At 38.5% G+C, this 26,676-nt stretch overlaps 1 protein-coding gene across 1 annotated transcript in view; it reads left to right on the top strand.

The window, feature by feature from the left end:
- Nucleotides 1-11,973, top strand: part of EIF2A (eukaryotic translation initiation factor 2A) — a 38,413-nt gene extending 26,440 nt beyond the window's left edge. Inside the window, exons 10-14 of the mRNA XM_012782852.3 lie at nucleotides 1,070-1,641; nucleotides 4,008-4,121; nucleotides 8,015-8,143; nucleotides 10,119-10,184; nucleotides 10,794-11,973. Of these exons, the coding sequence (XP_012638306.2) occupies nucleotides 1,070-1,641; nucleotides 4,008-4,121; nucleotides 8,015-8,143; nucleotides 10,119-10,184; nucleotides 10,794-10,859 (947 nt within the window). The 3' untranslated portion in view covers nucleotides 10,860-11,973. The remainder of the gene's footprint in view (nucleotides 1-1,069; nucleotides 1,642-4,007; nucleotides 4,122-8,014; nucleotides 8,144-10,118; nucleotides 10,185-10,793) is intronic.
- Nucleotides 11,974-26,676: the final 14,703 nt, after the last annotated feature.

Here is a 26,676-nt window from a genome sequence, read left to right as displayed (position 1 = left end):
TAAGAGAAAAATGTTTTATTTCCACAAATTTTTCTGAAAGGATATGCAAGACTATAGCAGAGGATTGCCTTGTGTATAGGGAACTTTTTTTTTTTTTTTTAAGACAAGGTTTCACTCTATTGTTCAGACTGGAGTACAGTGGCATGATCATAGCTCACTGCAGCCTTGAACACCTGGGTTCAAGTGATCCTTCTGTCTCAAGCCTCTCAAGTAGGTGGGACTACAGACACTTACCACCATACCTGGATAATTTTTTAATTTTCTGTAGAGGTGGGGTCTCAACATGTTGCCCAGGCTGATCTCAAGTGATCCCTGACCTTGTACCAGGATTACAGACTTGAGCCACCTCACTCAGCTCTGAGGGACCTACTTTTTGACATGTCTTTTTATATAGTTTTTATTTTTATTTCCATGTATATATATTACTACTTCCAAAAATTTTGTTTATTAATTGTAATAAACTATTACTAAAAGCCGATATGGGCGTCTCTGAGTCCAAAGTGTTTAAAAGTGTTAAAATTAAGATTCAGTTGGGGCTGGGCTCAGTGGCTCACGCCTGTAATCCTAGCACTCTGGGAGGCCGAGGTGGGCGGATTGCTTGAGGTCAGGAGTTCAAAACCAGCCTGAGCAATAGCGAGACCCTGTCTCTACTATAAATAGAAAGAAATTAATTGGCCAACTAATTTATAGAGAAAAAAATTAGCCAGGCATGGTGGCGCATGCCTGTAGTCCCAGCTACTCGGGAGGCTGAGGCAGTAGGATTGCTTGAGCCCAGGAGTTTGAGGTTGCTGTGAGCTAGGCTGATGCCACGGCACTCACTCTAGCCTGGGCAACAAAGCGAGACTCTGTTTCAAAAAAAAAAAGATTCAGTTGGGATCTTTAGATAAATTTATGATTATACATTAATCTCCATGATAGATCATGTAAGAATATTTTAATTTTAACATTCCTTACAATTTGTGGAGGTTTTTTTTTTTTACTGTTTGATATGTTTATAAGTGCTATATAACTGTGCTAATGTTATATTCATATAATTATTGCTAATTGGGGCTTTATATTTTTTTTCTAGCAAAAAATGGCCCAATTTATGATGTAGTTTGGAATTCTAGTTCTACTGAATTTTGTGCTGTTTATGGTTTTATGCCTGCCAAAGCAACAATTTTCAACTTGAAATGTGATCCTGTATTTGACTTTGGAACTGGTCCTCGTAATGCAGCCTACTATAGCCCTCATGGACATATATTAGTATTAGCTGGATTTGGAAATCTGAGAGGACAAATGGAAGTGTGGGATGTTAAAAACTACAAACTTATTTCTAAACCAGTGGCTTCTGATTCTACATATTTTGCTTGGTGCCCAGATGGTGAGCATATTTTAACAGCCACGTGTGCTCCCAGGTTGCGTGTTAATAATGGGTACAAGATTTGGCATTATACTGGTTCTGTCTTGCACAAGTATGATGTGCCATCAAATGGAGAATTATGGCAGGTTTCTTGGCAACCATTTTTGGATGGAGTATTTCCAGTGAAAACAATAACTTATCAAGCAGTTCCAAGTGAAGTACCCAATGAGGTACCTAAAGTTGCAACGGCTTATAGACCCCCAGCTTTAAGAAACAAACCAATCACCAATTCCAAACTGGTAAGTAAAGTTTTACTAATTTGGTAGAGAAGGTTTTCCATTTTGTGAAGTTCTCCAGAATTTTCTCAGGCTCTTGTGTTACTTAGTACCTGATTAGAATGTAAATTCTAGGGAAGAAATCATTGAAGATGTACTCCTGAAACATGGTTAACAGCTCATATTGTTAAGTTGACAATGTAATTAACATAAAACAATTCACATTTAAGTTTTCTGAGAAAGGTAACTGAATATAACATATTGGCTTTGTAGATCAGGGGCTCAAATTCAAATGTTGTCAGGCTCATCCAGTCATATAAACCAATAGTGAGTGATGAATGACAGAGCTTATGCCCTCTTTCAAAGCCATGGCAGCTACAGAGCAGTAGCTGACTCTTTCCATAGGAGATTTTAAGTCCAGTTTTCCTAAATGTTTGATTTTCAAGACAAAATGAGTCTGGATGCTTATGAGAAATTTCTCAATTTTTAAAACACTGTTGGTCAACCAAAACACATTTGTTGTCCTCAGGCCATTAGTTTCCCACCTCTATTGTAAAGTTATGCTGGCATAAACAAGCTATTGTTAAGATGGCAAAACTGTCATAATAGTTTAGACATATACTTTGATTAATTGTACTTCTCTTGTTTGAGATATAACTACACTCTTGATCTGAAATTGAACATTTCATATTTAATGACCCATTTCAAATTTACATAACTGTATAACTACATTCTAAGACAGAAAAAGGACAAATTAAGTATAGGTTCAAGGTATCTCTGAGTAGCTTTAAGCAACATATACAGTATTAAGTGATGACACTGCAACTCTTTATCAGATTCATCTACTTACTGATTTCTATCTACATTGCTATTATTAAAAAATAACACGCATTTTTGAATTACCCATGGATTCACAAACAGTGCTCTAAAAAAAATTTGAAAGATAATCACAAGCCAAAACATGCATTTGAAAGAGTGAGGATGTATCTTCACAATAAAAATAAGACAAGTATCAAAGTGAAGTATCAGAGATATCAATTATCAAACTTAGTACTTAAGAAAATCAGACATTTCATACTTAATATACCTAATATTTGACAATGGAAGTGATTATCTTCATTGTATAGTCTGACAAACCATTTGATTTTTGTTGGCCTCTTCATTATGTTAATCTCAGGTTTATCATGCAATTGCCCCTTCTATTTGATTTCTTTTCTTACTGTTTTTTCATTTGCTTTTATTTTTAATCTTGTAACCTCTGGCTTTACAGATAAAGATCTAGCAAGTAATCGTTTCTTTGAAAAAAGAAGTGAGACAACTAGGCTTCTGTTGACAGTAGTCAGAACCAAAAAGACTTCAGAAGAAGTTATTATTGGTATCTAGTTTCATAAGAATCATGTTATCTGCAGTAGTCATAAGAAAAGGATATTGTGGCTGGGCATGGTGGCTCATGCCTATAATCCTAGCACTCTGGGAGGCTAAGGCGGGCGGATTGCTCGAGGTTAGGAGTTTGAAACGAGCCCAAGCAAGAGCGAGACCCTGTCTCTACTTTAAATAGAAAGAAATTAATCGGCCAACTAATATATAGAGAAAAAATTAGCTGGGCATGGTGGCACATGCCTATAGTCCCAGCTACTCGGGAGGCTGAGGCAGCAGGATTGCTTGAGCCCAGGAGTTTGAGGTTGCTGAGAGCTAGGCTGATGCCACGGCACTCACTCTAGCCTGGGCAACAAAGCGAGACTCTATCTCAAAAAGAAAAGGCTGGGCACGTCTCAAAAAAAAAAAAAAAGGCCGGGTGCGGTGGCTCCCGCCTGTAATCCTAGCACTCTAGGAGGCCGAGGTGGGCGGATTGCTCGAGGTCAGGAGTTCAAAACCAGCCTGAGCAAGAGCGAGACCCCGTCTCTACTATAAATAGAAAGAAATTAATTGGCCAACTAATATATAGAGAAAAAAATTAGCCGGGCATGGTGGTGCATGCCTGTAGTCCCAGCTACTCGGGAGGCTGAGGCAGGAGGATTGCTTGAGCCCAGGAGATTGAGGTTGCTGTGAGCTAGGCTGACGCCATGGCACTCACTCTAGCCTGGGCAACAGAGTGAGACTCTGTCAAAAAAAAAAAAAGAAAAGAATATTGTTTGAACAAAACTAAGGAGAATTTTGCCATCTCTTATGCAATTGAAAAATACCTATAAACTACTATAATGACCATTAAATCCATTATGGCAGTTGGAGTGTGCCACTACAAACGAGTATTGAAATAATCTTTACTGGTAGTCTTAAAATAAATTTGATAAGATAAATTTATGCTATCTAGCAACAGTATATAATTTTGTCGTGTACGTCTTTTAAAACATGGACTCCATTTCAAAATTGTTTATTTTATATTTCCATAGCATGAAGAGGAACCACCTCAGAATATGAAGCCACAACCAGGAAATGATAAGCCATTATCAAAAACAGCCCTTAAAAATCAAAGGAAGCATGAAGCTAAGAAAGCTGCAAAGCAGGTATTTGGGGCACTAATCTCTTCAAAACAAAACAAAAATCAGTTTTAAATTACCTGTGAGCCTTAAAGTATAAAGAATTGACTGTTATAGGCTGAGTGCAGTGGCTCACGCCTATAATCCTAGCACTCTGGGAGGCTGAGGTGGGTGGATCGCTCAAGGTCAGGAGTTCGAAACCAGCCTGAGCAAGAGCGAGACCCATCTCTACTATAAATAGAAAGAAATTAATTGGCCAACTAAAAATATACAGAAAAAATTAGCCAGGCATGGTGGTGCATGCCTGTAGTCCCAGCTACTTGGGAGGCTGAGGAAGGATTGCCTGAGCCCAGGAGTTTGAGGTTGCTGTGAGCTAGGCTGACGCCATGGCACTCCTCTAGCCTAGGCAACAAAGCGAGACTCTGTCTCAAAAAAAAAAAAAAAAGAATTGACTGTTATAAAATGTAGTTGGAGTTAGAGTTAAATAGCCAGAGTATCTTTCTTTTCTGTTTGCCTGTGAATTTCTAAGTAGTCCTATCTTTATAAAGCGTTATAAAGGAAATGGACCTGACTTTAATACCTGAGACCCTAATGAGGTCCCAATGTTAATGGGATTATATAATAGTTTACTAGCTGTAGACCCTTATGGTTGAACCTGTGTGAGGTAGTATAGTTTGCTTCCTTTAGAGTATGCATTTATTAGTAGAAGCTGGAAATTATGTGACTATAAAGCCATTTCAGCACTCAGTATTAAATTACTATATGAAATATCCATATTATTCAGCTGGGAATCTAAATATCAGAAGTACCCCAACTATGGAATTTTTTTTAAGACAGAATTTCACTCTGTTTCTTAGGGATAGAGTGCAGAGGTGTCATCATAACTCACTGCAACCTCAAACTCCTGGGCTCAAGTGATCCTCCTGCCTCAGACTCTCTAGTAGCTGGGACTACAGGCGTGCACCACAATATCTGGCTAATATTTCTATTTTTTTAGTAGAGATGGGGGTCTCACTTTTATTCAGGCTGGTCTTGAACTCCTTGTCTCAAGTGATCTTCCTACCTTGGCCTCTCGAAGTGCTGGGATTACAGGCATGAGCCACTGAGCTCGTCCTATTGGAATTGTTCTAAAATAATTTTTTTATTTGATTATATTGTTGAAAAAACACGTCAGTGTAAAAATTGACAAATTGCGATATTGTGTGGCTCATGATGATTCTGTGATCTGCTGGACTGGAAATGTCTGGTTAGTGAAGTCATGGTAACTACATTTTTGCAATTCAGAGAGAGTATATGTCTTGGTCCATTCAGACTGCTATTACAAAATGCTGAGTAATTTATAAATAGCAGAAACTTATTGCTCACAGTTTTGGAGGCTGTGAAGTCTTAAGTGCAAGGTGCTGGCAAATTTAGTATCTGGAACTCATAGATGGTACCTTGTATGTGTCCTCACGTAGCAGATGGGCAAAAAATCTCCCTTAAGCCTCTTACAAGGACGTTTATCCCATTCATGAAAGTGGAGTCCTCATGACTTAATCCAGGGTTCCTCAAATTTTTTAAATAGGGGGCCAGTTCACTGTCCCTCAGACTGTTGGAGGGCTGTTGGAGAGTGCAGCGCACATTCCACACATGGGCACTGTTGGCCTGGGACAACTCGGCTGCTAAGCAGGACAGGCAGTGCAGCAAAAACACCCAGTGGGCCAGATAAATGTCCTCGGCAGGCTGCATGTGGCCCAAGGGCCATAGTTTGTGCACCCCTGAATCAATTCCGAAAAGACTTACCTCTTAATACTATCACATTGGGTATTAGTTTCCAATATATGAATTTTGAGGGGTATACCAGTATTCAGAACACAGTAGTGAGGTAGATTTTTAACTGCTGATTTCTGTATTACCAATACAATCTTGCTGGTAATTCTTGAATTTTGACAGATCTAGGTTGCTTATGTGTTTTGATAGGCACTTGCTATTTTAAGGTGTAGGATTGCATTATATAACCATATTCTGCTAAAATAATGGGCTTTTAAAAAAAAAAAGTCATTGTGCTCATTTGTAGCTAATAAATTTCGTCTCCAGCTAGGCACAGTGGGTGGCGCATAAATGGCTGTAATCCCAGCTACTTGGAAGGCTGAGATGGGAGAACTGCTTAAGCCCAAGAGTTTAAGACCCCCATCTCAAGATTTAAAAAAAAAAATCATCTCCAGAAATACCTTAATTGGTCAGGTTTAGGTTATTCCAAGTAAAATGATCTACTCCATGCATTGGATTGGTATAAAAGCAAAACTTGTCCCTTTATCAGTACAGATAGGGGCCTTTGCTGTTCCTAGATATTATAACACATTAGTAGTATCCTTATAACTCCTTATGCCTTCTAGTTGAGATTTAGGGCCCCTCTAAAATTCATACAACTTAAAATTTTATTTTTATAAGCAAGCTTTCTTCCTCTTTATCAGAAGATATTTTTAATATGACCATCACTGGTATTGAACTAAAATCCCGTTGTAATAAAATATTTGTTTATTTTGTATGCATTTCTGGTATTTGGGGTTTTTTTGTTTTTTTTTTTCTTTTTGAGACAGAATCTTGCTTTGTTGCCCAGGCTAGAGTGAGTGCCGTGGCATCAGCCTAGCTAAGCAACCTCAAACTCCTGGGCTCAAGCAATCCTGCTGCCTCAGCCTCCCGAGTAGCTGGGACTACAGGCATGTACCACCATGCCCGGCTAATTTTTTCTCTATATATTAGTTGGCCAATTAATTTCTTTCTATTTATAGTAGAGACGGGGTCTCGCTTTTGCTCAGGCTGGTTTCAAACTCCTAACCTCGAGCAATCCGCCCACCTCGGCCTCCCAGAGTGCTAGGATTACAGGCGTGAGCCACCGCGCCTGGCCCATTTCTGGTATTTGAACATGTAAAAATATTTGGAGTTATAGAATCAGTATGTCTTATTCAGAAAAATCAATTTTAAAATAGTTGACTTGATTAAATAGAGCCTTGTGGCTCTTTTAACAAAAGCATCAATGTTGTTAATATAAAACATAATAATCACAAAATCAGTCCCCCTCCAATCCAATCATACAAGCACCCACATATAGTGTTTACTAAAGATGATACCACTAATCCACCACTATGGAGTTGCTTTTTAAGTGTTTTTCCAGTAATGGCAAGAGATTTTCAACCTGCAAGATAATCTTTTTAATATATAATTTTGAGGTGACTGACTGGATTTAGTAAAAGTTAGAGCTGTGTGGTAGAATAGAGCTAAATGCCCATGACAGGATCTCACATTGACCAGGCCTTCTCAGTCTCAGACCTGAATTAGGTAACCAAAGATAGAACAGTCAGATGTAGATAATTTAACTAATATTTTTATAACTGGTAATACTTTTATAAGTTTACTGACTTTACCAAAAAAGGATTGAAATGTAACAATTTAATCTTACCAAATACACATCCTTTCTAGAGAGTGATCAGAATTTAAGTATAATAATGCAGACATTTTAAATTATTCTTGATTAGTTTATGGTAGAAAAAATAAGTTTCATATTTCACTTAACTTTAATGGTTTGTCACAGTTATAACATTAATCTTTCTTCCTAGATGAAATGTTATATTCTTGGCTCATTACAAATAACTAAAATTTCATAATTTTTATCTGATATCCAAAATGAATTTTGATAGGCAAAGTATCCCCTTATCTTTTTATCTACTCTTCTACTTCAATTTTATGTTATGAAAAATACCTAACTGCATATTATCAGAACTTACAGTTCTCTTCAGAGTAGACACTAAGTATTTTCTTTCTGAATACTCGGAGTGCCCAGTAATGTGTTTTTACACAGGAAGTAAGGAATTAATGTTAGTTGAATTGGAGTGTACAAAAAATTATTAAAATTGAATTTTAAAAAAAAGTATTTTCTACAGGAAGCAAGAAATGACAAGAGTCCAGATTTGGCATCTCCTCCTGCCCCACAGAGCACACCACGAAACACTATCTCTCAGTCAACTTCTGGAGACCCTGACGTAGACAAAAAAATCAAGAACCTAAAGAAGGTGAGAGACTTAAATAAAAAACAGATGTTTATGTTGAAAAGAGTACATGAGACTTATGTAAATATGGCAATACTTAGATGCCTACAGACAGGTAGGTATCTAAGAAGTTTGTAGCAGTTCTCATTGTTGCTTTCTCACTATGAAATACTGTAACTTAGGAATGGTACTGATTTTAGTTTTAGTTACAAATGTTTAAAAGCCCGTAGTACTTTTGTTATTTATTTTTGAAGAAATAAAAAATAATATGCATTCATCTAGAAATGTGCTAAACATTTTTATACCCAGTATTTCATTAGATAACTGTGAGATAAGTAGAAACAGTTATTTATTTCAGTTTTAAAAATGAAGAAACAGGTGGAACATAGAGGCTCATGCCTGTGGTCCCAGCACTTTGGACGGCCAAGGCAGGAAGATCACTGAGGCCAGGAGTTCAAGATCAGCCTGGGCAATGTAGCAAGACCCCTGTCTCTACAAAAAAGAAATTTTTTTTATTTTTTTGAGATGGAGTCTTGCTCTGTCATCTGGGCTAGGGTGCCGTGGTGTCAGCCTAGCTCACAGCAACCTCAAACTCCTGGGCTAAAGCGATTCTCCTGCCTCAGCCTCCCAAGTAGCTGGGACTACAGGTGCACACTACCATGCTCGGCTAATTTTTCTATTAGAGATGGTATCTTGCTCTAGCTCAGACTGGTCTTGAACCTCTGACCTTAAGCGATCCTCCCGCCTCAGCCTCCCAGAGTGGTAAGATTCCAGGCGCAAGCTACTGCGCCTGGCCTACAAACTTTTTATGTTTTTAATGAAGAAACAGACAAACAGAAGTTTATTAACTTACAAAATTGCAACGAGTTTGTGGTGGTGGCTCTGAGGATAAAACCAGGTCTCTAGAGCCCCAGCGGCATTTTTTTTTTTTTTTTTGAGACAGAGTCTCACTTTGTTGCGCAGGCTAGAGTGAGTGCCATGGCATCAGCCTAGCTCACAGCAACGTCAAACTCTTGGGCTCAAGTGATCCTACTGCCTCAGCTTCCCGAGTAGCTGAGACTACAGGCATGCGCCACCATGCCCGGCTAATTTTTTCTATATAAGTAGTTGCCCAATTAATTTCTTTCTGTTTATAGTAGAGACGGGGTCTCGCTCTTGCTCAGGCTGGTTTTGAACTCCTGACCTCGAGCAATCCGCCCACCTCGGCCTCCCAGAGTGCTAGGATTACAGGCGTGAGCCACCACGCCCGGCCCCCAGCGGCATTTTGAGGTTTCTTTTAAAGCAAAAGATATCATCTAGGTCCAATGGAGTATTGAAATAAATTTTGAAATTAGTGATATATTTCCATACACATATGTATATATGTGATAACATTAATTAAAAGTTTGAGAAACATATTTTGCTTTTAATGTATTAAGTTTACAAGCCCATGTTTTTATTTTTATTTTATTTATTTATTTATTTATTTATTTTTTAAGACAGAGTCTCGCTTTGTTGCCCAGGCTAGAGTGAGTACCATGGCGTCAACCTAGCTCACAGCAACCTCAAACTCTTGGGCTCAAGCAATCCAATCCTGTCTCAGCCTCCCCAGCAGCTGGGACTACAGGCATGCACCACCATGCCCAGCTAATTTTTTCTATATATATATTAGTTGGCCAATTAATTTCTTTCTATTTATAGTAGAGACGGGATCTCGCTCTTGCTCAGCTGGTTTCAAACTCCTGACCTGAAGCAATCCAGCCCGCCTCGGCCTCCCAGAGTGCTAGGATTACAGGCGTGAGCCACCGGGCCCGGCCAAGCCTATGTTTTTAATGTATTAAGTTTACATTTAACTTTAAAAGATAGTTTACCCTAGCATATTAACAGACCATTCTTAATACAAATGTAAGATGATTGTTTTTCCTTATTCAGGTTTCACATTCATATGTTGAGTTAATAAGTAAATTTGCATTTGAAATGACTTTTTCTTCTTTCCTCTTGACTCATTTGATATTTACAGAAACTGAAAGCAATAGAACAACTGAAAGAACAAGCAGCAACTGGAAAACAGCTAGAAAAAAATCAGGTATTTTCTGCATTTTTCATTTGAGCTGGTAATCACCACCACCCTTCCCCCTTTTGTTATAAGGAATTATTTAATCAGGGAAAAGAGCACAAAGATTGTAAAACTTGGTTTGAAAACCACGTGCCATATCTTTTTAATTTTTTTACTCTTAAACAGTTTTAAACTTAAATAGGGGAAGATGTTGTATGGATTATGGTGATAGAGTCATTATTCCTAAGAGGCATAGTATGCTGTTGCTGCTGAAAATAATGGACATTTCTTATATTAGAATCTTATATAAGATTCTCTTCCTTCTCATATCTCAGATTGCACTCCCCATTTGCCTTTCTTCTCCTTTTCCCCACTTTTAAGCCCAGATATAGAATAGAAAACTTACTGGACCTAAAGGGATTCAGTAAGACCATATCTGTTCTTTGCCCCCTTGATTCATACCAGAGAACAAATTAGAATTTGTTTCTGATCTATATTTTTTAATTTGTGTTTACGAGTGGATCTAATAAAATGTCAAATATTCTTTCTCTAAATTTGTCTTCCTGAGCTATTTCGGTTACCAATCCAATAATTATTTCATTTCCTATTTAATAACTTCATTGTTTTAAACTTTTCTAGTTGGAGAAAATTCAAAAAGAGACAGCCCTTCTGCAGGAGCTGGAAGATTTGGAATTGGGTATTTAAAGATTCAAAGAAAGCAAGTTGGTGACCAGAAATCAGTGCAAACACATCTTCTGTTAAACCCATTTGTGTACACAGGGTATTCATGTACCCGTATTTAATGCTGATCTATAATTTTAACCTTTCATCCAAGATTCTGCATTAGTGTGAAGTTATTTAATAATGTCTACTAAATTGATGTTTACATCTTGCATCCTATATCATGTCAATATGTGATATAGAAAAGAGATACATGAATGTTTTAGCTAACCATGACAGATCAAAATACAAATGTCATTGTTTTTTAGTAGGGGTCAGTATTTACCATATAAATAAATAAAGACATTATAAGTTTAATCATTTTGCTTTTATTATAAGTTCCTTAGTTAAGAAAACTTTTATTAATTTATAAGGCATATATTAAATTATTTAATTATCACAGCAAGACTCTATAAAGTAGATGTTATTATATTTTATAAATGAAGAAACTAAGGCCATAAAATTAGAAGCTTGCCAGTGTCTCAAAGCTAGGAAATGGAATTTGAACCCAGGCAGTCTGACCCCAGAGCCTATGCTCTAGGTTACTTATGATACAACTGCTCCTATACCCTTAGGTAGTATATTCTTCATTAACACTAAGTACCCTGTTTAGTGTTACTGAAAGAGTTCTTCTGTAAGTATAACTGCTGGATCGTAAACTGTTTACAATTAAATTTTCATGTATTCTGCCAAAATTGCCATCTTTCCAGGTTTATACTTCTACCAGTGAAAGTTTTCCATGCTCTTACCAATATCAGAGGTTTTAAGACTTTCAAATTTTTGCCACATTTTGATTAAGGGGAAATGACAGTTTATTGTTATATACATTTCTTTTTATTAGGGATGGGTTATGTACTTTTCCACATTTAACAGTTGTTTGTATTTCTGTAGTGAATTGTTTTTCCTTTTTCTCTGCTCATTTCTCTGTTTGGTTGTTTTCCTCTTAGTTTATAAGAATGTCTTATGTGGTAACACATAAAATCCTGTTTTTTAAAAAATTGTTAGTAAAAAGTACATGCATAGGATTTTTTAAAAGATTCAAACAGTACAAAAAGACATACAATGAAAAGTAAATCTCCTACCTCTATTCTAGAACAACAATTACGAGAGTGGTTTTTTTCTTGGTTTTTTTTTTTGTGTGTGTGTGTGTGTGTGTGTGTGTGTGTGTGTGTGTATCTTTCTAAAGTTAAATAGCATATATGTATTCAAACATAGATATATATACATTTTCAGAAAAACAAATAATGGCATATATGCACTGTTCTCTACCCTTTTTCCCCCTGAAATATTTTGTAGATCATCCCATATCACTACATCTCCTATATATCTATTTTTTTATAATGATACATTGTATAGAAGATGATTTAACTAGCTTCACAATGGATGCACATTTATATAATAAAACTCAAACATATACACATGCATAAACAACAACAACAAAGTATAGATGCTTATCTGTGTTCTGGGATTGAGTTTTGTTGAAGTTTTGAGAAATTAGTTCCATGGATGATCAGTTTGATGGTCATTTATGCAGTGTATTGTAAATATTTCTTGTGAGTTAGTGAGATGCTGAGAAGGACAGTTAGGAATATTGAATTTTTATTCAAGTGCATTTAAAAGTGCACTTTTATTCAAGTGCATTTAAAAATTTTTATTCAAGTGCATTTAAAAGTGCATAAAAAGTAGTTAGTGGGCTCATCCACCTGTGTAAATAAATCAAAATCCAAAGCCAAGGCAAACTAGCAAAAACTTATAAGTAGTAAGATGGCAGGAATGACTGTGACAGCCTTGCTGTGCCATTCTTACCAAAATCATTTGTTTTGAAAGGAAGAAGAATGGAATAAGCCCATATCAGGTACCTACTTCTCTAGGTCATACTTAGTTGCCAAGACCATAAAATCAAACCTAATTTAAGAGGAATAACCTTCACACTCTTTTTAAAATTACATTGATCATTCATCAAGTGTTTACTGGATACAATGCAGGTTACAAAGGAAATATAATTAGAAATATATATCATTTAGAAATGTCAAGTTATTTATAGATATATGTATATTTGTATATTGGTTCATGAAATGAAATAGATGACATTTTAAGATTCAAAACCCGGCCGGGCGCGGTGGCTCACGCCTGTAATCCTAGCACTCTGGGAGGCCGAGGCGGGCGGATTGCTCGAGGTCAGGAGTTCAAAACCAGCCTGAGCAAGACCCCGTCTCTACCAAAATATAGAAAGAAATTAATTGACTAACTAAAAATATATATACAAAAAAAATTAGCTGGGCATGGTGGCGCATGCCTGTAGTCCCAGCTACTAGGGAGGCTGAGGCAGTAGGATCGCTGAGCCCAGGAGATTGAGGTTGCTGTGAGCCAGGCTGACGCCACGGCACTCTAGCCTGGGCAAGAAAGTGAGACTCTGTCTCAAAAAAAAAAAAAAAAAAGATTCAAAACCCGAACTGGGGCCGTGCGAACTGGGGCCGTGCGCGGTGGCTCATGCCTGTAGTCCAGCTCTTTGGGAGGCCGAGGCATGCGGATTGCTCGAGTTCAGGAGTTCGAAACCAGCCTGCGCAAGAGCGAGACCCCGCCTCTACTATAAATAGAAAGAAATTAATTGGCCAACTAACATATATAGAAAAAATTAGCCGGGCATAGTGGCGCATGCCTGTAGTCCCAGCTACTCGGGAGGCTGAGGCAGGAGGATCGCTTGAGCCCAGGAGTTTGAGGTTGCTGTGAGCTAGGCTGATGCCACGGCACTCACTCTAGCCTGAGCAACAAAGCGAGACTCTGTCTCAAAAAAAAAAAAAAAAACCCCGAACTGGGGACAGTGGCATTTGTCTGTAGTTCCAGCTACTCAGAAGGCTGAGGCAGGTGGGTTGCTTGAGCCCAGGAGGTATTGAGCCCAAAAGTTCATGGCTGTAGTACACTATAATCATGCCTGGGAATAGGGACTGTACTCCAGTCTGGGCCAGATAGGAAGAACATAGCAAGACCCTGTCTCTTAAAAAAAAAATATTCAAGACTTGATACCAATAGATGTGTCCAGGGGACATTATAAAAACAAGCATTGATTTTGAAAACATGGGAACATTACTGTGCTCAGCAGTATTTCTTGTTCTTATCTTCTAGGAGTGTGGGAGAATTACACTTCCCCATCCCTTTGAAATTAGGCATGATTAAGTGACTTGCTTCAACTAATGAAATGTTAGTGGACTGGGGAGTGAGGTGTGTTGTTTCTGAGCAAAAGCTTTTACAAGCCAGTGCATATTTCTTCATGCTTCTTCCCCTGCTGTGGTGGAACCTGAGGCTTGGGGTTGAGATGGTGGTGTCATTGGTGGTAGGCCTCAAGTGATCAAGTGACTATGAAGATAAGCAAACTTGCTTTTCTGCCTCAGTCTGGACTTGTAGCATGAATGAGAAATAGACTTATTTTTTGAGGCTTGGTTTTTTGTTTTTTTTTTGAGAGAGAGTCGCGCTTTGTTGCCCAGGCTAGAGTGAGCGGTGTGGTGTCAGCCTAGTTCATGGCAACCTCAAACTCCTGGGCTCAAGCAATCCTTCTGCCTCAGCCTCCCCGGTAGCTGGGACTACAGGCATGTGCCACCATGCCCGGCTGATTTTTTTCTATATATATTAGTTGGCCAATTAATTTCTTTCTATTTATAGTAGAGATGGGTCTCGCTCTTGCTTGGGCTGGTTTCAAACTCCTGACCTTGAGCAATCTGCCCCCCTCTGCCTCCCAGAGTGCTAGCATTACAGGAATGAGCCACACCACACCCGGCCTGGTTTTTTGTTTTTTTAATCCCCCAGTGATGCTCAAATTTTCTCACCTGTTAAAATCACTTTGATAGCTTTTACAATTACTAATGTTCAAGTCCCCATTTATACCAATTAAATAAGAATGTCTAGTGTTAGCAACTAGGCATCAGTATTTTTCTGAGATTTTGACTTGGAAGTTGATTCTGGAATGAGTTAAGACTTTTAGAGCTGTTGGGATGAAAATAAATGTGTTTCCTGTGAGAAAGACATGAATTTGGGGAAGGAGCAAGGACAGAATGTATGGACTAAGTATATCCCTTTAGAATTCAGGTGTTGAATCCCTGACCTCCAAAGTGATGGTATTTAGAGATGAGGCCTTTAGGAGGTAAGTAGGATTAAATGAGGTTATGAGGGTGGGGCCTCATGATGGGATTAGTGCCCTTATAAGAGAACTTGTTCTGTCTCTCTGCCATGTGAAGACACAGTGAGAGAGCTGCTGTTTGTAAGTCCAAAAGAGTGCTCTTGCCAGAACCCAACCATGCTGATACACTGATCTCAGACTTCTAGTTACCAAAACTTTAAGAAAATAAATTTCCTTTGTTTAGGCCACCTAGTCTGACATGGTGTTATGGCTGCCAGACCAGACTAACATAGGGTGTAGAAATTTCAGTTTGTTAGAAAAGTCAGGGACAACCAATTAATCAGGGAAGACTTAATGGGAAAAACTAAGATTTAGTATGTGTCTGTTATTGGGGCTCTATATAGAAAAATAATTTGCTTTTTGTTTAAGGTTTATCATGTTTATCATGGTTGGCAGCTAAACAAAAGAAGGGCCAAGTCCAGAAAGAATCTTAACATTTGGGCTGCTTCCCCATATAAACAGTCATAGAAATATTTCATATTCCTATTCTTTTTCATTTGCACATCATAACATTTTTATCCTGCCAGTCTACTATACAAATACTGGGTAATCTGTAACTGTAAACTCTGGGAAAGTAGGGACAGCCACACTATCAACTTCACAGCTTTCTCAGCTTCAGTTGAGTAGCTGGGCCAAAATCAGTTGGGCCAATGACATGTCCACTAGCCTTGTGTGTAAAAAGGCAACCTCAGAGAGGTAAATCAGAAAAAATAGAACTGAAAGAAGATAAAATAAAAGTGGGTGAGGTGGGCCGGGTGTGGTGGCTCATGCCTGTAATCCTAGCACTCTGGGAGGCAGAGGGGGGTGGATTGCTCAAGGTCAGGAGTTCAAGACGAGCCTTAGCAAGAGCGAGACCCTGTCTCTACTAAAAATAGAAAGAAATTAATTGGCCAACTAATATATATAGAAAAAAATCAGCCAGGCATGGTGGTGCATGCCTATAGTCCCAGCTGCTCAGGAGGCTGAGGCAGGAGGATTGCTTGAGCCCAGGAGTTTGAGGTTGCTGTGAGCTAGGCTGACGCCACGGCACTCACTCTAGCCTGGGCAACAAAGTGAGACTCTGTCTCAAAAAAAAAAAAAAAAAAAAGTGGGTGAGGTGAAGAAAACACAAGGGAGATAAGAAAAGTCAAAAGAATATAACAAAAAGATACGAGAGGTAGGGGTGCTTCGAATTTTACCTGTCTTTTTGACCCAGCAACTTCACCTCTAGGAATTTATCTAAAGGAAATAGTTAGAGATGAATATAAAACTATACTACTAAAAAATGTTAATCCTAGTGATGTTTACATAAGTGAAAAACTTCAGCTAATAATAGAATGGAATACATACATGCAGCCTTTAGTAAATGATTCTCTAGAACAGGGCTCAGCAAACTATAGTCCTTGAGCTAAACCATTACAACTGTATTAACTCCCCTAAAGAAAAGAAAAAAAAAAAATTAAAAAAAAATAAATAAATAAATCCTGTCCAACACAGAGTAATTTTTACATCTTTAAATGATTGAAACATCAAAAGATTATTTGATGACACATGGAAACTGTATGAAACTATGAAATCCAGTGTCCATAAGTAAAATATATATATATTTTTTTATTTTATTTTTTTTTTTTTGAGACAGAGTCTTGCTTTGTTGCCCAGGCTAGTGTGAGTGCCGTGGCGTCAGCCTAGCTCACAGCAACCTCAAACTCCTGGGCTTGAGCAATCCTTCTGTCTCAGCCTCCCGAGTAGCTGGGACTACAGGCATGCGCCACCATGCCCGGCTAATTTTTTTATATATATATCAGTTGGCCAATTAGCTTCTTTCTATTTATAGTAGAGACGGGGTCTCGCTCTTGCTCAGGCTGGTTTCGAACTCCTGACCTTGAGCAATCCGCCCGCCTCGGCCTCCCAAGAGCTAGGATTACAGGCGTGAGCCACCGCGCCCGGCCCATAAGTAAAATATTGGAACACAGTCATTCTCATTCATTAACCTGCTTTCATGCTACAACTGCAGAGTTGAATAGTTGGAACAGATCGTGTTTTTGCAAGGCCTAAAACATTTACTCTCTGGCCCTTTACAGAAAAAGTTTGCTAACCCCCACTGTAGAAGAATACAAAATAACATGGAAATAGCCATAATATATAATTATTTTGCTTCTTTTGTTCTCCACTATATAAACTCCTAAAAGTGGAATTGTTGAGTCACATCATATTAGAAAATGTAAACACTTTATTAATATTTTACTCTGATTTTTTCCTTCACTAACTTCACCTGTTTGGGGGTTTTGGTTTTTTTCTTATACACAATCTGTTTTCACATTTGGTACTGCTGTTATTCTGAGACCATTGTTTTCATTTAACAGAGGCATGATCAAGTTACTTAAGTGAATCTGGTGAATGATTGCAAATTGGCATTTTAACACCTAAGCTTTTTTTTTTTAAAGAAGTAAAGCAGTAGGCCAGATTGATTTTGATACATTTTGATTTAAACATTTATTGCAACTCTACAGGGACAGCTCAGACTTTAGAGTTGATGAGATTAGGCAGCAGGCATTGGCACTGCAGTTTTGAAGACCTGTTTATACCTAAGGCCTCCCCTAACTGGAGGGAGGGTCAGTTGCCTGTTTATGGTTGGTCCTGTTACAGGCAGGTGGCCTGTTAGTGTGGTGACAGGATGGCAAAGGACCCCCACGATTTCCAAAGTAAATGCTTTCTTCTGTCTCTAGTAATGGAGATTTCTTTTACTCTTCAGGACTTTGAGGTGGTCTGAATCATATGAGGCTCAGTACTGTCTTTGGAAAGCAATTTGTAGGACTCTAGCCAAAGGAAATGCTGTAATCCTTTGTTGTCCACATGGGAGAGGTCCGTGCCCTGCAGTGCCACAGCTAGGGCCCTAATTAGCTACAGTCATATGCCACGTAACAACATTTCAGTAAATAACAGACCACAGTGGTTCCATAAGATTCTAATGGGCCAGGTGCGGTGGCTCATGCCTGTAATCCTAGCACTCTGGGAGGCCGAGGCGGATGGATCATTTGAGCTCAGGAGTTTGAGACCAGCTTGAGCAAGAGCGAGACCCCATCTCTACTAAAAATAGAAAGAAATTAGCTGGACAAATAAAAATATATAGAAAAAATTAGCCAATCATGGTGGCACATGCCTGTAGTCCCAGCTACTCAGGAAGCTGAAGCAGAAGGATTGCTTGAGCCTAGGAGTTTGAGGTTGCTGTGAGCTAGGCTGACTCTAGCCCAGGCAACAGAGTGAGACTCTGTCTCAAACAACACCACCAACGACAAAAAGATTATAATGGAGCTGAAAAATTCCTATCGCCAAGTGACATAGCCATTGTAACATCCTAGTGAAACACGTTACTCACTTGTTTGTGGTGATGCTCGTGTAAACAAACCTGCTGTGCTGCCAGTCATATCAAAGTATAGCCCATACAATTATGTATAGTATATAATACTTGATGGTAATAATAAACAATTATGTTACTGGTTTATTATACTATTTATCATTATTTTATAGTGTTGTCCTTCTACTTATTAAAAAAAAAAAGTTCACTGTAAAACAGCCTCAGGCAGGGCCTTCAGGAAGTATTCCAGAAGAAGGCATTGTTATCATAGGAGATGACAGCTCCACATGTGTTATTACCCCTGAAGAGCTTCCAGTCGGACAAGATATGGAAGTGAAAAAGGGTGATATTGATGATCCTGACCCTGTGTAGTTCTAGGCTAGTGTGTGTGTGTGTGTGTGCATGCGTGCGCGCGCGCGTGCGTGCGTCTTAGTTTTGAACAAAAGAAATTTAAAGAAAAAATTCAAATAGAGAAAAGCTTTTAGAATAAGGATATAATAAATATTTTCATACAGCTATACAATGTGTGTTTTAAGCTAAGTGTTATAAAAAAGTCAAAAAGCTAAAAACTTTATAAAGTAAGTAAGCTAAGGTTAATTTATTATTGAAGAAAGAAAAACATCTTTTATAAATGTAGTGTAGCCTAAGTGTACAATATTTATGAAGTCCACAGTAGTGTACAGTAATGTGCCAGGCCTTCACACTCACTCATCACTCACTCACTCACTCACTCACCCGGAGCAACTTCCAGTCCTGCAAGCTCATTCATGGTAACTGCACTATACAGGGGTACCATTTTTTTAAATCTTTATACCATATTTTTACTGTACCTTTTCTATGCTTAGATACGTTTAGGTGCACAAATACCATTGCATCGTAATTGCCTATAGTATTCAGTACAGTAACATGCTGAACAGATTTGTAGCATAAAAGCAGTAGGCTATACTGTATGACCTAGGTGTGTAGTAGGCTATACCATCTAGATTTGTGTAAGTACACTCTGATCTTTGCACAATGACAAAATCGCCTAATGACCGCTTCTTTAAGAACATATCCCTGTTAAGTGACGCATAACTGTACTTGAGCCACTGCTTCATAGCCCACTCCTTCCTTCTATGATGCTCCACTTTGTTCTTGGAACTTCTCTATTAGAGGGACTTCACCAGCTCCACTCTTCACTACACCCCTGGTATGTCGTGAAAATGATAGGTAAGCCAATTTGTATGATTCCATCTACTTTCTATTTTCTAGAGTTTTTAGACAATATCTGGAGCACTGGTCCTTCTTTCTTTTTCAATGTTGCCATGAATGTATTGCTTGTAACATTTTCCTGTAATGTCCCTGGAATCCTAAGAAGAGTGAGGCAAATGCATATGCTTATTCCGTTATCTTGAACTGGAAGTCAGAAAAGCATGCGTCTAAAGATTTTTTTATATTTTATAAAACATATATATATATATATATATTTTTTTTTTTTTTTTTTTTTTGAGGCAGGGTCTCACTTTGTTGCCCAGGCTAGAGTGAGTGCCCTGGCATCAGCCTAGCTCACAGCAACCTCAATCTCCTGGGCTCAAGCAATCCTCCTGCCTCAGCCTCCCAAGTGGCTGGGACTACAGGCATGTGCCACCATGCCCAACTAATTTTTTCTATATATTTTTAGTTGGGCAATTAATTTCTTTCTATTTATAATAGAGACAGGGTCTCATTTTTGCTCAGGCTGGTTTTGAACTCCTGACCTCAAGCAATCCGCCCACCTCGGCCTCCCAGAGTGCTAGGATTACAGGCGTGAGCCACCGCGCCCGGCCAAAATATATATATTTTAAATGAACTTAAAAATTGAAGGCATTTTCCTTGGTTCACCTAAAACAATTCCTTATGTGGCCACTAGAGGGTTCCCAAGATCTGGAATATAGGGAAATCAATGAAGAATTAGAAATTTTAGAAAATATCTGAAAAATTTGTTTGCTCACTTAAAACTTGCCATTTTTGTAGCCTGGTTACTGTTCTTTCTTTTCTTATTGTCAAATTCCTTGAATTAACCCTCTTTAGCCTTTTACCATCAAGCTTATTACCACCCTTCCCTAAACTTGTTCTGTAATAGTGATCTCTTATTGGCTGCAAATGAATCATGTTCCAAGAGTTTGTTTATAGCTCAACTATTTACAAGATAGAATATGTTTTCCCATTGAGGGATTTTTTTCTTTTTAAGAGACAGGGTCTCACTCTGTCGTCCAGGCTGGAGTACAGTGGCACGATTATTGTTCACTGTAACCTTGATTCCTGGGCTCAAGTGATCCTCCCATCTCAGCCTCTCAAAGTGCTGGGATTACAGGTTTCAGCCACCATGCCCAGCTATTGACAGAATATTACAGATGGCCACTGGTGCTGAAGTAAGGCCATGAAAACCATAAATGGAAAAACTGGGTATAGGCTCATGGGCTCATTTAAAAAAAAAAAGTAGTTTAAAAATTAATTTTTCCAGAGAATGAAAAGACAGCCACAGAAAATGTTTGCAAAAGATATATCTGATAAAAATATATCTTATCTTTGGATTTCTGTTATCAAAAATAGACAAAGAACTCTTAAAAATCAGTAAGTAAACAAGCTGATTAATAAATGGACCAAAGATGTTAACAGACATCTCACCAAAGAAGATATACAGATGGCAAATAAGCACATGAAAAGATACTCCACATTGTATGTCATCAGGGAAATGCAAATGAAAACAATAGTGAGATACCACTGCATGCCTATTAGAATAGCCAAAATCCAGAACATGGACAATATCAATTGCTGGTGAGGATATGGAGCAATAGCAACATTTATTCATTGCTGGTGGGAATGCAAATGGTACAGCCACTTTGGAAAGTAATTTGGCAGTTTCTTAACTAAACATACTTTTAACATATCCAACATATAACATCCAACTTGGCATTCTTTGGTATTTACCTAAAGGAGTTGAAAACTCAGATCCACACAAAAACCTGCACACAGATATTTATAGCAGCTTTATTTTTAATTGCCAAAACTTAGAAGCAACCAAGATATCCTTCAGTGAATGAATAAACTATGGCACATCCAGACAATGGAATATATTTAGTGCTAAAGAGAAATGAGCTATCCAGCCATGAGAAGACATAGAGGAGACTTAAATGCATATTACTAATTGAGAAAAGCCAATCTGAGTAGGCTACATGTTGTATGATATCAACTATATAACATTCTGGAAAAGACAAACTGTAAACAATAAAAAGATCAGAAGGTGACAGGGATTAGGAAGGAGGGAAGGATGAATAGGCAGAGCACAGAGGATTTTGGGGGCAGCAAAAATATGCTGTATGATAACTATAATGGTGAATACATGTCATTATACCTTTGTCCAAATGCACAGAATATGTAACACCAAGAGTGCTACCCTAATGTGAACTTTGATTATGATGTGTCAATATGGGTTCATCCATTATAATAAAATATACCATTCTGATTTGGATTGTTTGTAATGAGGGAGGCTATGCATGTGTGGGGGCAGGGGATATGTGGGAAATCTGTACCTTCTGCTCAATTTTGCTATAAACCTAAAACTGCTCCCAGAAAAGTCTTTTAAAAATTACTTAATATTTAAAATTAATGCCAGAATAAAAATATAGAATGAGAATTCTTTTCGAAAAGCTTGGATGCTATTTCTTTAAAGAAAAATCAGATTAAAATGAAGGAAAAAGTAGAAGAAAAGAATTTTCAGGAGATTCCTAAGGATCCTTTTGTTTGCTTTAGTTTCTTTACAACAAACATATAAACTTATCTTCTTTTTTCCTTAATATAAATTTTCACTATTCTCAACCATGATTGAGATCATTCAGTGTTTACAAATGAAATGAAAAGAGGGAAAGAAAGGAAAACATTTCTCCAGGATCACTAACTAAGCAAAAAATGGTAGTGAAGAGAGGAGAGAAAGGCATTATGGAGAAAAAGATGTATGTGAGAAGGACAGAGAAAGAGAGAAAAGGGGGAGGTGAGGAAAAGAGGCATTCTGATCAGGTGGGAGCCCCGTTATGCCCAGGACACCATCCCAGTTTCTTGTTTGAGGGCAGAGAGGGAGAGTTGGGGGAACTGTGAGCACTCTCTGAAGAGGAGAGAAGAACCGTGTAACCCAGAGATTAGCCCTGGGATAGTTACAAAGCAGGCATTATGTGACTTGGCAATACATCCACAAAGCTTTTAGGACTTAAATTCCTCTTCAAAGAAAAGTCAGCTGTATTTCTAGAGCCTCAGACCTACCAAAGCAGAGCTTTTTGCATTTACACTATTGGGAAAAATTACTTCTAGGCACAGGTGTGTTGGTCTATGTTCAACTGAATTTAAAAGGCAAATCCTAGAATTGTGATCTCACTGGAGGGAATCTTTTATTGTGCCCACCCTGTTGTGTTTTTGCATCTTCTTCCCAACAGGGACATCTGGCTTCCATTCAGGGAACGTGAAGTCCCCGGGTTGTGCTTCTTTCACTCCCCCCATGGTATCTGAGACAATACATTCATACTTATTTAATGATTGAAGTAGTACATTTAGGATTGCTTGGGCCCAGGAGTTTGAGGTTGCTGTGAGTTAGACTGATGCCACAGCACTATAGCCCGCACAACAGAGTGAGATTCTGTCTCAAAAAAAAAAAAAAAAGAAAGAAAGAAAGTATACATTTCAATCACAAAACTCAAGCAGATAGTTGTATTTTAAACACCGGCAGCGCAGCCAGACGGCACGGTGGCTCACCCCTGTAATCCTAGCACTCTGGGAAGCCGAGTCGGGAGGATGGGAGGATCCTTTGAGCTCAGGAGTTTGAGACTAGCCTGAGCAAGAGCAAGACCCTGTCTATACTAAAAATAGAAGTTAATTGGACAGCTAAAAATATATAGAAAAAAATTAGCCGGGCATGGTGGCACATGCCTGTAGTCCCAGCTACTTGGGAGGCTGAGGCAGAAGGATCAATTGAGCCCAGGAGTTTGAGGTTGCTGTGAGCTAGGCTGACGCCATGGCACTCTAACCCAGGCAACGAAGTGAGACTCTGTCTCAAAAAAAAAATCTATTTGAATACCGGCAGTGAAAGACTTTTTCAAGGAATTTCAAATGGAGAGTTTGGTAATACTGATGGTTTTATAGAAGTAATCAGCCTTGGGCACAGAAGTAGAACCAGCTACATAATTTGCAGTGCCCAGTGCAAAATAAAAACACAAAGTTCTCACCATTACCTTAATGCCTAAAAAAACAAAACAAAACAAAAAAAAAACCACAAAGTTCCTTGTTCAAAATTATCAAGAATTTCAAAGGGTGACAGCAAAGCATTAAACCAACTACAGGGCCCTGTGCAACTGTAGAGGTCACATACTCATAAAGCCAGCCTTGCTTAGAAACTACTGAACTTCCAACTCCCTCTGACCTATAAGAAGCTCTGTAGTTTGCTTCTGGACATAGAAGGAGGAAAAGGAAGAAAAAGTAGTGGCCAACCCCACCAAGACTGCTGGCAGTTTTCGAGTTGGGAACCACTGAGAAAAGAGATTTTTGTTTTCTATTTCTCTTTTTTTCTTATTACCAAAGGAACCTATGTTTAACATAGAAAATATAGATAGCCAAGCAAAACATTTTAGTCCATATCATCCTTTTTATATACTGTAAAAAAATATAGATAATAATATAATACTTTGCTGTTTCATAATCCAATTTTTTCTTAACATATTTTGAGAATTTTATTTTTCAGTGAATTCTAAAATGTTTATATTATTTACCTTTGAATAAGTATTACATGACAACAGAACAAAATTTTAAAGATACAAAAGTTACTTATGCAATAAAAAGAACATCTCTCCCTCCCAACCACCCTGTTCCCCTCTCAGGAATTTACCACTTTTTGTTTCCTTGTATATTATTCTGCACATACTTATGCATGTGTAAAAACTATGTTATTTTAATGGTTGTTAAAGTACTATTAAATTAATATACCATATTTTAATTCAATGTTGAATACTGAGATTGTTTCTGATTTATAAATTTATAAAATAGCATTGTGATGAACATTTTTGTAACTAAAATCTTTACTCGTGTGTTATTATTTCTCTAGGTTAGATTTAGAAAGTGGTAATGCTGGCTCAAAGTTTATGTACATTTTAAGGCTTTGGGTTTATGTTGACGGATTGTGGTTCAAAAGAACTATACCCACTTATTTTCCCTATGGATAGTATTTTCCCATAATGTCAACACTGTGTATAGTCTTTTTCCCTTCCACAAATATTACAACTTGGTAAGTGAATATGTTTTATGTTTTACTGATCAGCTTCTTCTAAAGCCTGAGGCTTATCCGGTTTTCATTTGTCCTCTATTCCCTGAATTCCTCCCATGCTGTCTGTTTCAGAGGTCATGACCCAAGTTCACTGATTAGGTAGAAGAGCTCACAAGATGGAGTAGCAAGTAATGTTCATGGCTAAGGCTTATTACAGCAAAGGTTACAGAGCAAAAGCAGTGGGAAAAAGATATTCATCAAGGGAGTTCAGAGAGGCCAGACACAGGCTTCCTTATATTTCCCATTGTGGGCCACACAGGGTTCCTTCTTACACTCTCTCTTCCCAGAGAAGCCCCTTTGAGTTTCAGAGTCTGAGGCTTTTATGGAGGGGCTGGTGACTTAGGCATAACCTACTATGTATCCAGCCATGAGCAACCAAAACTTAAGACCCCAACAATAAGTTATACATGATTAGTCTTGATGTTTGTGCAAAACAACTGTATTAGAGTTCTCCAGAGAAAAAAACCAATAGGACATATATAGATCATAGAGATTTATTATGAAGGACTGGCTAATGTGCTTATGGAGGCAGAGAAGTGCCACGATCAGCCATCTTGCCATCTGCAAGGTAGAGAACCAAGAAAATTGGTGGTGGTGTACTCCAATCTGAGTCCAAGGGCCTGGAAACCATAGAAGCTAAATGGGATAAGTAAGTCTCAGTCTGAATCTGAAGGCCCAAGAACCAGGAGCACCAATGTCTGAGGGCAGGAAGAGATAGATGTCCCAGCTCAAGCAGAGTGAGAAAATTCACCCTTCCCCCATGATTTTGTTCTATTCAGGCCCTCAACAGATTGGATGATGTCCAGCTACATTGGTGAGGGTGATCTTTATGCAGTGTACCAATATAAATGCTAATCTCCTTTGGAAACATCCTCATAGACGCACATAGAAATACTATTTTACCAGCTATCTGGGCATCCCTTAACCCAGTCAGGTTAACACATAAAATTAACCGTCACACCTGACAAGCTGGTGTGGCATGGTCCATTGCTGCAGGTGTCTATAACAAAATCATCAATAACACTCTGAGGAACACATTCCCACAGCTTGGTCAAAGGTCAATCATGGTTCCAGATTCACTTGCAGACAGCAAGGAGTAAGCACCCAGACCTGCTGTGTTAGCATTCTTTCCTCTCTCTCTTCCTACCCCCAATTGATTTGAGGGCTTGTTCTTCTTGTTGCATATTAGAGTAGGCTAAACTGCTATATCCCAAATCCAGAGGCTTAAAGAACAAAGGCATTTCTTTCACATAAGAGCTCTAAGGAGAATGTTTCAGACTGAAGGGCAATTCTGCTCCACTCAGTTTTTCAGGGACCCAGACTTACAGGCTCTCCCATCTTCAATATGAGGTTGAAGATTGTTGAAGTTGAAGGTTGCTTTTGCCATTACTATTCCAGCAGAGATGGGGAAAGAGTGGAGGTCCACAGAAGGGGATTGTCTCTTGAATAAGAGTTGTAGCTTAGTGACATGGCCATGCCTATTTGCAAGGAGACTGGGAAATATAGTCCATAACTGGGCAACTAGGTAGCAGCCACATTTCTTTATTGCTATGGAAGATCAAGTTTTGATGGGTGACTAGTGGTCTGTGCATCAGTGTATGAGTGTGCTTGCCCAAGTGCTACTAAAGTTAGCGCTGCTTGTTCTTCTGTTTGAACACTGTGCTTTTAAATAATTGGACTTCTAAAGTCTCTGCTCCAGAATTTTTATCCTAGGCCTCTTACTCTAGCTCCTTCCTGGTACAGAGGTCTGGCTTTGCTTCTGAGCTTGCTGGCCTAAATAACTTTCCAGCTAGGATTATCGCATCTGTGTAGTGGCCTCCCAGACACTGACAGTCTCCTATCTGAACATGCAAGTATTGACTGTCTATAATTCTGTGTTTAAGGGTTGGGCTAAGAGTGGCAGCAGTTAGAAAACTGAGATGAGACTTCAGGAAGAAAGATGATGCCTGGCTCTAAGTTAGGGTTCTTGGTTTGC

Source organism: Microcebus murinus, chromosome 1 (genome assembly GCF_040939455.1).
Source record: "Microcebus murinus isolate Inina chromosome 1, M.murinus_Inina_mat1.0, whole genome shotgun sequence".
Taxonomy (NCBI): domain Eukaryota; kingdom Metazoa; phylum Chordata; class Mammalia; order Primates; family Cheirogaleidae; genus Microcebus; species Microcebus murinus.
The sequence above is the reverse complement of the archived record's forward strand: the minus strand, read 5'-3'. Positions and strand labels throughout refer to the sequence as shown.